We start from the raw sequence: 10600 nt of genomic DNA on the forward strand, positions 1-10600 counted from the left end.
GGTAGTTGAATGGCCTCGTGGATAAAACAGGAAAACAACCATAGTGAAAACAGACCAGCATGTCACTGAAAGAAATTTAAACTAAAACAGTCAACTCAGAATTTCATTATGAATAAATCTTCACCACCACTGAAGATTACATGTTAATGATAACCATTAATATGCAAATCATTCAGGGTGAATTTTTCCCTTTGATTAGCAAACTTTGAAGGATACATTTAGCAAATTTACCCCAGTTTGACATTCCAAGAACTAGTTGTTGACTTTACCAGGGCTTGCGCCAGGAACATCACTTGACCTGAGTAACGACTTTGTAACATCATCCCACATTATGAGTAGAAAGAAGAAGAAAAAAATCATTGTGTCTGCTCACAGACAGCAGGCTGTAATGTGAATGGTTCTTAAACATGTGACTAATATCACACAGCCAGTGAGCTCTGTGTAGATATCATATATCTGCAATGTTGTGTAAGCTGTGGACAAGGAAGGCAAAACTAGAACACAGAGATTTAGTGCTTACGTTCACACAGAACTTTATAGACCTTTTTGGGTCAGTGACGTCCTGTGATGATGTCCAAAAATCTTTCTTTTACTTCATATTAGCAGTTCCCTTATTGTTTTTGGAAGGTGCGAAGAAGCCAGACAACCCAGAGGAAACCCATGTGGGGATGAGGAGAACATGCGGACAAACTCCAAACAGACAGTAAAATTTGGATCAAACCAGGAACCCTAGAGCAGTGAGGTGGCAACACTACCTGCTGTGCCAACTTGCCAACTGAGTGTGATATAGTTCAGTTTGTAAAAATAAAATGGTTCATGTGAAATCAGGCTTCATACTACTCATACTAAAACTGACTTGTTTAGCTGTGAGAAATGACGAGCTGAAGAAGTTAACAAAAATGTCTCTAGAATAATACTCTCATGATGGCCTGAAGCCTTCAAAATGCAAATAATAAGGCACGAATAAGATTAATAGGCAGTTAGATAGAGAGTATTTTAAAATATTAGCACCCCACTGTTATAAATAAATAAATAAATAAATATAAGTACAGTTTGAGATTAAAGTGTTGGTATTGGATTATCATGTCATGTAAAAACAAAAAAACTACAGAATGGATATGAATCGTAGTGTATTATATTCCAGTGCTGTAATCAGAAATATAGAAAGTGTAATAACATGATTATAGAGAAAAGGATTTGGTAGTTTGGAGCTGTGAAGTGTGAACGTGTTTAAACTGCAGTAGGCTGGTCAGTCTGAGGAAAGAGCTTGGAAGAGAGGGTGTTTGCTGCAGGAGAGGTAAGGCCTTAAAATCCAACCTTGGTTATTACTTTCACAGTACTGTGTTTCTCCTGCTGTCAGACAGGCTACGCATTCATAATGCGTTAAGAAATCAAGAATAACATAAAAAAATGGTGTCTTTATGTAGCTTAGCAGCTGTTTTTATTGTGATTATTGTTAGGCCTACCAGTACTGGCCTGCTATTTTGTGTATAATGGGTGTTTTTAAAGGTGTGCGAGAATGTATCTGCATTGTAGTATGATTCGGTGCTTCAGTGTAAACGTTTCCACAAACTTCGAACCTTGCATTTTTGTCGAATAATTTGTAAGGTAACTTTACCAACAAAGAGCTCCAGGCACGCATGCGTTTCCCTGGGCCGAAAGTGAAGGCGGGACGATATGACGTAGAACGTAAGGTTTTCAGGAAGTACTTTCCAAGTCGCGATGCCATTGGCTACTCGCTTACTGGGTTCCCCTTCAAACGCGCACGCCTGTGGCATTCGAAACGTTTGGTTGGCTGTAGGACCTGTCGGTCATCCGGTGAAAACAGGCGGGTCTTGGTTGAGTCTCGATGTCCACTGCGGTGTCCAAAGGGAAAACCACAACTTTGATTGAAACGGTTGCTGCACCCGCGTTATTACTTCGCTCAAACACGAAAGTGGACTGATAGAGGAGGATGGAAATGAGTTGTTTGTTTGCTCAGTAATACATTATTTGTTGGGTTAGCATCACATGCTAGCGCATCAGCGGCATCTCACGAGCAGCATATCTAGGCAGGCTAGTTAGCCAGGAAGCTAGTTTCCCTTCGCGATGATTGCCAACTGAGCGCTATTGTGTTTTACTAGTAAGCTAAGCGTTTCTGAATATACTAGATCTTGTTGTTTCGGTGTGGCAGCGGTCTGGTCGGGTCTAGTCGGTGTTTCTTCGTTTTCTTCTCTCATTTTCTAAAAGACTGAGTCTGACGAAGGCTTGCTGGAGTCTGACGAAGGGGCATCAAGCTAAGCTAACAAGCCAAAAAATAGCTGTAACCTGTGTGTACCTCGTGTTCATTCAGGTCAAGGCTATAATAATTTGTAAAAAAAAAAAAAAAAAGTTTAGATATGGACACAAGTTTTAGTCTGAGGGCTCGTAATCTCGTGTTAGTCTGCACATAGATGTAGCTAGCAGCTGCTTTCGGTTGTGGACGTCTTTCACCGCGCAGGTATCGTTAGCCTTCGCTAACAGCCTGAAAACTCCCGAGATGCGCAAATAAAAGCGTCGGGTTTCATACAACTTGCTCTGGCTGCTTTAAGACGTCCAACGATGTAGTTTTATAGCAGAGAAACTCTAGGCGGTACTGGACGAACTCGGACATTAAGTGAGCACCGTGAAGAACCAAGCAATGATGGCGCAAGAGAAGATGGAGCTGGACTTGGACATGCCGTCGGCTCTGCTTCAGGGAGACGGACACTTGAGGCGATCCAACAGCGAGCCTATGATAAACGGATTAAGGTTTATTCACCGTATAACCTTCATGACTGTTTTTCTTTAAACTACACTCGATTTCAAGCTTCATTCGTAATGTAAAAAAGCTATAATGTCGAGTAAGTGCATGTCTGTTACTTAACCACACTCTTGGATGTTAGGAGTGTGGACTCACAGACTTGCTAAAAAAAACCACACACCACTACTTCACTGAGTCAACAGGGCCATCAGTCTTCAAGCACAGACTGTATTGGTAGTAAACAACTCGCACAATGTTCATGCAAAGACAATCTGTGCTTTGTTTTCCATCGTTGGGTTGTCCGGTATATTCAATAACCATTAAACTTTGTTTGTTTTAGTGACAACTCTCAGGTTTTCCAACGAGAGATTCTACGCAGCAGACGAAACAGCACAACTCTTGTTAATCGGCCGAACATGGTGTGTAACGTGCCATGAAGCTAGTTCACTTTGCAGCCCTGCTAATCGCCATGTCGTTGTTTAAGGTTCTCCGTGCTTATTGTTGTTTGTGTAACACCTAGGTTCCATCGTCCCCGGTTCGCATCCCTAGCACCAGGCTTGAAAGAATCAAACAGGTAAACCTGGTCTCTGTCTACATGTGTAGTAGATTACTCATGTTAGTAGGTTACAGTTTGAAACTTTAACCCGATAACCCAGCCTAAAAATATCAGGTTAATCGTAGCGGAATATTAACGGGCCGTTTAATCACTTGCCGTCGGTGAAAATGAAAGGAAATGTTTGTTATAAAATGTGCTATTTCTTTTCTGAAATGTTTGCACATAATTGTAAAAAAAAAAATACATATATGTATATATAAAAAAAGAAAAAATCTCCTAATTGAGATTGTGGTGGTTTTGGGCTACTGATCAGAAGGTCAGGAGTTCAAGCCCCAGCACTGCCAAGCTACCATCGCTGGGCCCTTGAGCAAGGACCTTTACCCTAAATTGCTCTGTTGTATACATGATATAAATGTAAGTCACTCTGGATAAGGGTGTCTGCAAAATGCCGTAAATGTAATGTTACTGGATTTTTATTTAAAGCTGTATTGTGGAATGACCTTTCCAGAAAATCTTTTCCACTGTCAGTAGTTGTCACGTTGTTGTTAGAAGCCAGAAAAGAATGGCTGAGGAATAGTGCACTGCTGGGTCTATATATATATATATATATATATATATATATATATATATATATATATATATATATATATATATATATATATATATATATATATAAATATAATATAATATAATATAATATAATATAATATAATATAATTAGTGTGTATGTATGTGTGTATATGCATATATGCACGTGCATGCTTGCAGCAACTACTTAGCCAAAAATAAAGGCCATGTTGTATGTTTGTTAAATAAATACATGAATGAGTAGATGTTGCACTGAAATGTGTTTTAATCTGTATTTTGTAAGTCATGATGAGGTAACTGCCCACTCATACAAGATGGCACTGTAAGAACCTTAGTTATTAGTAGGCTATTCAGTTTTTCTTTTATGTTTAATTGTTTTGAGTTTGAGAGATTTAATCGCACTTGCCTTTGCTTTATAGTGCAACAGTGGAGCTTGCATGTTACTGTTTTTAAATAGTACTGCTTGAGTAATGGGCAATATGTGTGTCTTTCTTTGTAGGAGGAAGGGGTTGATGTGATGAACAGGGAAACAGCTCATGAACGGTAAATAACTGGCTTTCCGGATCTTCATTATGGGTGACTATAACAAAATATTTATTAAACAGATGAAATCTTGGCATCAACAACCTCTCTATGGTCTTGTTATGCCCATCCATTCCCTTTTTATTTTTATGTGATTCCCCCCCCACCTTTGTCCAACTAGGGAGGTGCAGGCAGCCATGCAGATGAGCCAGTCTTGGGAGGAAAGTCTTAGCCTGGTAAGGCTTACTGTAATGTCCAGAAATGCTGGCGTGTTGTACAAGCTTTGTGTATTCAAGGCTGCTTTAAACTATGTAAAGGATTTGTAAATGATGAAAGGCTGAAGTTTGCATGCAGTGGCTTTTCTGCCACAGTACATCCACGTCTCCCCACTGATGAGATTGTGGCTGTAGAAAGAGCATGCTAAAGTAACGTGGAGTTAACAGGGCCACCAGTCTCTCAAGCACAGACTGCGTTGGTAGTATAGAACTCCTACATTACACCTACCTACGTACACTTTTAATGCTGATCATGATATGAGCTGAACGTGTAAACGATGTTATTCCAGAGTGACAACGACTTTGAGAAGTCTACATCATCATCCCCGAAGCGTATTGATTTTGTGCCGGTGTCTCCAGCTCCATCTCCCACTAGAGGAATTGGGAAGAAGGTATTGTGTTATGATTTCATCAAGCAAAGCACCACACATGTACTTCTTTTGTCCTGATTTTGATATTGCTTATGCTCATGCACATGTTCCTTCCTTAATGAGCAGCAGTGCTTCTCTCCGTCTCTGCAAATCTTGGTGAGCAGTAATGGTCTAACTCCCAGCCCCATCCCCAGCCCAACACGTCGTTTCAGGTGAACGCATGCAGTTTTAATTGACGGGCCTTTTTCATTTCATTTTTATATATATATATATATATATATATATATATATATATATAATTTTTTTTTTTTTTTTTACTGTTTGGTGGAACTTACTGTGCGTGTGTGTGTGTGCTCAGCAGGAGGAGTCAGAGCCCCATTAACTGCATTAGACCCAGCATTTTGGGACCTATCAAACGGAAAGGTAAAATGATCATCTTATGTACCGAAATAGATTGTGGCTAGTCCTGAGTGGAGCTGCTGCTGTCTGAGGATGTCTATGGCCTCTAATTCAAACTCATGACTTCCTGACCATGCCAAGGAGTTTTAGCAGGCCATAATTGGCCTTAGCTGATTGACTGGGAGGGTTCTTCCTCTGTCACAGAGATGCTAGCCAATCATTGGTGTGTCTTAGGTCATGTATGGAATGAGGCAGTTAAGGTCTGTTCACACAGAAAAGTAGAAATACTTCGGTACACAAGATGTCGCGGTGCAACTTTCTGTTTCTGACACCTGCTTATCACTGAGGAGAAGAAGAGAGCCAAGTATTTGCGTCTTTGCAAAAATCTGCTCACTCACTTTTTGCATACCGGCTAACCGAGATTAATACGCAATATCTGTATGCACCAGCGCTCACTGCAGCAACTGATCTATAATATTTTTGATTGGACATGTTCTGTCGAAATGTAAGATATTTGGTGATTTGGCCACTGCAACAACTACTTTAAACTTCTCATTTTAAACAATATAAATAAGTAATGATTTAAATTATATCAAAGTCACAGCAATAGCATTCACATACTTGTGGGAAGACCCGGATTATTTTTTTTTGGTAGGTGTGGGTGTAAGGCAATTTTTATTGTGCCCAAAATGTTAATGTTCCTGCAAATTGATGGTGTTGAATATGAATAGCCTTTTTTTTTTTTTTTTTGTGGTCAATATGGTAATACAACAACTCTATAATGGGGCACTTGGCTATTTGAATAAGAGGTCAAGAATACTTGTATGCATATATATGCCAGGTGTAAAATAAATACAATGGACTATCAATCAGTGGGTTATCATTTGCATATTTGCAGGGAAGAGACAAGGAACAAACAATGCTATTTAGTGTAGAAATCAACACTGAATTAATTAAAGGGATCACATCGAATCACTCATCAACATTCTTGTAATTGCTGTGGTGTTTATCATAAAGCTCTTGGTCGTTCAGACACCAAAGACACCAGGAGCTCAACGTTCAGCATGAACTGGATCTCATTGTTGAACTGTATCGATCAGGAGAGGGGTGCAAAAAATTCCAGTACACTAAATGTATTGTGGAATGTTGTGAAGGCAATCAACAAATGTGGTATCAAAATGATATTTCCAAGTACAGGAAGTCCCTCCAAAATTGGAGAAAGTACAAGGAAAGAACTTGGGGAGACTGCCAAGAGACCTACAGCAATATTAAAGGAGCTGCAGGAATGTCTTGCAAGTGCTGATCACACTCTACATCTCTACATGTGGCAACAATCTCGTATTATTCGCATGTCTGGATTATGGGGTAGTGAGGCTTTATGTAAGCCATTTCTTATTGGGGGGGAAGTAACCTCCAAACCATGTGGCAAAATGTGTTATGGTCTGATGAGACCAATGTAGAACTTTTTTGAGCACAATTCTAAAATACCATTTACACCACACCCACAGTGAGACATGGTGGTGGCAGCATCATGCTATGTGGCTGCTTCTCTTCAGCTGGGACTGGGGCTCTTGTCAAGATTGAGGTGATCATGAAGAACTCCAAATGCCAATCTATTTTGGTACAAATCCTGCAGGTCTTTGTTAGACAGCTGAAGGTGAAGAAAAATGTCACTTTCCAGCACAATAACAACCTCAAATCCAATTCAATAAAGCAATGGAGGAAGGGGAATATTTAGAATGGCCCAGTCAGAGCTCAGATCTAAAACCTGTGGAATGACTTGAAGAGGGTTATACATAGGAGATCCCCCTCACTATTTGATGGATCTGGAGCAGTTTTCCAAGGAAGAAAGGAGTAAAATTGCCAAATCAAGATGCGCTAAGTTGGTCATTTTCAAGCGGAAAATGAACTTTTCCTTGATATTAATTTTTTTTGAGGTGCACCTGTGTATTTTTTTTTTTATATTTATTTTATCTGTCAGATTGAATGTCAGGGGGGAAAAAGATCTGAGATGATTTATTTTGGTGTAATTTTTACTTCACAAAAGCCCTGCAGTTTTAACAGTTTTTATATCGACCGTATTTTGAAACAAATGCTTGGTAGCCTTTTTCATACCGTTCTTGATGGTTGTCATGAGACAGATGGACTGTGAAACGCACCCTTTATTGAATTTCCGATGTCTTTCATTAAATCTTACTTCACCTCCTAGTTTCAGGCGAGATGGAAGCAGAGAGCCAGCCAAAGAGACTTTTCCAGGGTACCACCACCATGTTGTCCACAGAGACGGCTCACCTGCCTGAACTCAGCTCATGGTGCGTACTCTGTACTGGTGAATGTTGTTGGTTGTAAAATTCTATTTTAAAAAAAAAAATTTTTTATTATGACTGGAGTGACAAAGCACATGAGTTAAACACAGGGTAGTCTACAAGATACTGGAAACATCTGAGACTGATTAGTGGAAGGTGAAGTGTTTGTGTACTCCTTTAAGATTTTTATTTCAGCATTAATACTTTTGGACTAAGTTATATATAAGGCAGTGAAATAGATATGTGACAATCATCTAAATTTGTACCTTTCAATTTTTAATTAATTAATTTTTTTTGGACCTGAAGTTCACTTTTATGTTTAAGTTGATGAATTGATGTCTAGTTAATGCATTTAAAAACAAAAAAATCTAGTCTGGTGTGTGTTTGAGCTTAATGTGTGATTCTTTGTTCCTACAGTTTATCCCCTGACCTGCTTGATGGAAGCCTCAGCAGTGTTGGCTCCTCTTCAGGTTCTCCAGCTAAGATGGAAGGGGTTTCACCCTCCTCGAGTAACTCTCCCTTCATCCACCTCCCGGATCTTTCACCTAAGTGATCGACATATATATTACAAGACGGGCCACACGAATGAGCCTCTAGAGTTTCTTGTGCTTCTGTTCCATGCCTTCCCAATCGTGCTTTTGTTCTCATCTTTGAAGCCAAAGCCCTGCGGGTATTTTTTCTTGTCTGGACTTTACTATTGGGGTGTGAAAGACGGTGAATGCTGTTTGCACCAGCTGCTATATAAAGGTGTAATATATGGGGTGAGGCTCCATAATGAAATGAACAGCATTTTTCGAGCCCTGCAGTTTCTGTATGAATTTGTGTTCTTGTAGCTCTCTTAAATTAGTGGAATGCTAATATAAATATAAGGCTCTTGGAGAGCGAAGCGTCCCCTCTTGCAACAATACTGCTCGATTGCCTGTGACTGGGCTTATTACTATAAGTCTTTGACACAAGCAGATTGCCAACAGGTGTTGTGTGAAAGAATTTAACTTATTTTTTTGGTTCCAGCTTTGTTTCGTTTTCTTTGTAAGTATGTATATACATTGTGATGGCTATTAGCTTGTCGTTTGTAATCTGTATAGGGGTGAATGTGTGCACAGTGCTCGAGCACTTAACTGACAATTGGGTGTGATTGCGCTTGCATACATTTACAGCAGAGTTTGGTCAAGTGTATAAGGATCAGCCTTTCATTATTGGTGTAGATGGAAGGAGGCGGCACCACCATTGACGAGTGCCTCGTTATCACTCTTAGTGCTTCATTAAGTTTTTCTAATGGAGTTAATGGTTGTCGTCAGCTATTTAGGAAACGGAGGAAATGTTGGTTGAATGCAATATTAATGGGGATGTGTACCACTAAATCCAGGATTTGAACACTAAAACACATTCAACAGCCTGAGTTGCAATTTGTCTTGAGGTCTACCACCCTCGGGCATGGTCTAGCCTTGTCAGCTTTCGAGAAGTGATCCGCCTCACTGCAGTGTGTTTTACAGTCCTTTAAACGCCGTGGCTTCACCCTTATTCATTTGTCTTTGGAATATCACTGTGTGACAGTACAAAGCTTAAACAACAGAGTTTTTGGTGTTTGAATGCCTCCTTTTTTATTTTATTTTATTTTTTTTTTTGCTGCATGGGGTGAACTACTGCAAACCACTGTCAAAGGAATTTTCGAGATAAATTCCTGGAGCAGTTTGGATAAATAGAAGAATAGAAACAGCTGCTGATGGAGACGTTTGAACGTGGAATAGGAGGAAGGTCATCTACTGATTTCATGAAAGTAGTGTGCCATTAAAGGTCTGTAAATAAGAGAGATGTAAAATCTTACTTGTGTAAGTTGTTATTCATTTGTGTTTTTGTTATTTTAGTAAATATTTTTTTTTTGTAAATTGTTTTATGAATTAGTTTCCTTTAAAAAAAAAAAAGAAAAAAAAAGAAAGAAAATACTATTTCCTCAGAGCATGATGCATCATAAATGTTTTGTTTTTATTTGCAAGCAAGAAAATGATTGTAAATTGTTTTTCATGGAAATTAAATTAAGTGTAGTTTATTGCTCCATATTAGAAATATGGCTGAGGCAAAACTGCACTGTACATCCTTTCTCTGAATGTGTTTTGTTGCAAGGAGAGGGGGAGAGGGGGAGAGGGGGGGAGGGGGGGAGCAGTAAGTGGGTCATGCAGGTCCTCTTTCTGTACTGTAGTGATGGTTGAAGTGTTTGTGGTTTGATTTACCAATTTGTTGTGGCTTTTCATTTTCTTTTCTTTTTTGTCCTGTGGACTTGTCTGATCTTTTATTTAAATTACACTGTCCTCTTTTAAAAGCGCAAACCTTAAGCTTATGTGTTGAGTGAGTCGCGTGCTTTGCCGAGCTCTGCTCTAAATGGACAAAAAGATATTTTCTTGTCCCCTTTATCAGTGATCCTCAGATTACAAAATAAATTATTTGTCTGGCATGGGCATCTTATATTCTGGCTTCTCACTGGGTCGGTCATATGCTTCTTATGTTCCTGTAGTAAGAATCAGTCCTAATTCAAGATGTACACATTACAGTAGTAGTGCATCTACATTGGTGTATTTGAACGAAGATCTCCTTGTAGAATGAATCATTTCTCTCTAGTTGCTTTTACCTCTTCACCTTCCATAACAAAGAATCTTTAATCAAAGATTTAATCAAAGATTAAAGATCATTTAATCAAAGATTAAAGATCATTTAATCAAAGATTAAAGATCATTTAATCAAAGATTAAATCATTAATTTTTTTTCAAAGACATGAGCTGGCCGTTGTGTACACACTGTTATTAGACAGTGGCAGATATTTCTCAATT

At 39.0% G+C, this 10600-nt stretch overlaps 1 protein-coding gene and 1 non-coding gene across 3 annotated transcripts; both read left to right on the plus strand.

Moving 5' to 3' along the window:
• The first annotated feature begins 614 nt into the window (after positions 1-614).
• On the plus strand, positions 615-9904 carry pabir2 (PABIR family member 2). Of its 2 annotated transcripts, none has more exons than XM_053630811.1 (10): positions 615-2769; positions 3102-3180; positions 3282-3335; positions 4405-4448; positions 4609-4663; positions 4993-5094; positions 5200-5285; positions 5435-5496; positions 7682-7784; positions 8196-9904. In XM_053630811.1, the coding sequence occupies exons 1-10, from the start codon at positions 2660-2662 to the stop codon at positions 8329-8331; spliced, it is 831 nt and encodes a 276-aa protein (XP_053486786.1). In that variant the 5' UTR covers positions 615-2659; the 3' UTR covers positions 8332-9904. The 2 variants fall into 2 exon arrangements, with proteins under 2 accessions (XP_053486786.1, XP_053486785.1); XM_053630810.1 differs by having other exon boundaries at positions 621-2769; positions 5432-5496.
• Positions 4772-4924, plus strand: LOC128612125 (small nucleolar RNA U109). Its single transcript, XR_008386690.1, has one exon. It is a non-coding gene; the product is annotated as a small nucleolar RNA U109 (small nucleolar RNA).
• Positions 9905-10600: the final 696 nt, after the last annotated feature.

Source organism: Ictalurus furcatus, chromosome 8 (genome assembly GCF_023375685.1).
Source record: "Ictalurus furcatus strain D&B chromosome 8, Billie_1.0, whole genome shotgun sequence".
Lineage (NCBI taxonomy): Eukaryota > Metazoa > Chordata > Actinopteri > Siluriformes > Ictaluridae > Ictalurus > Ictalurus furcatus.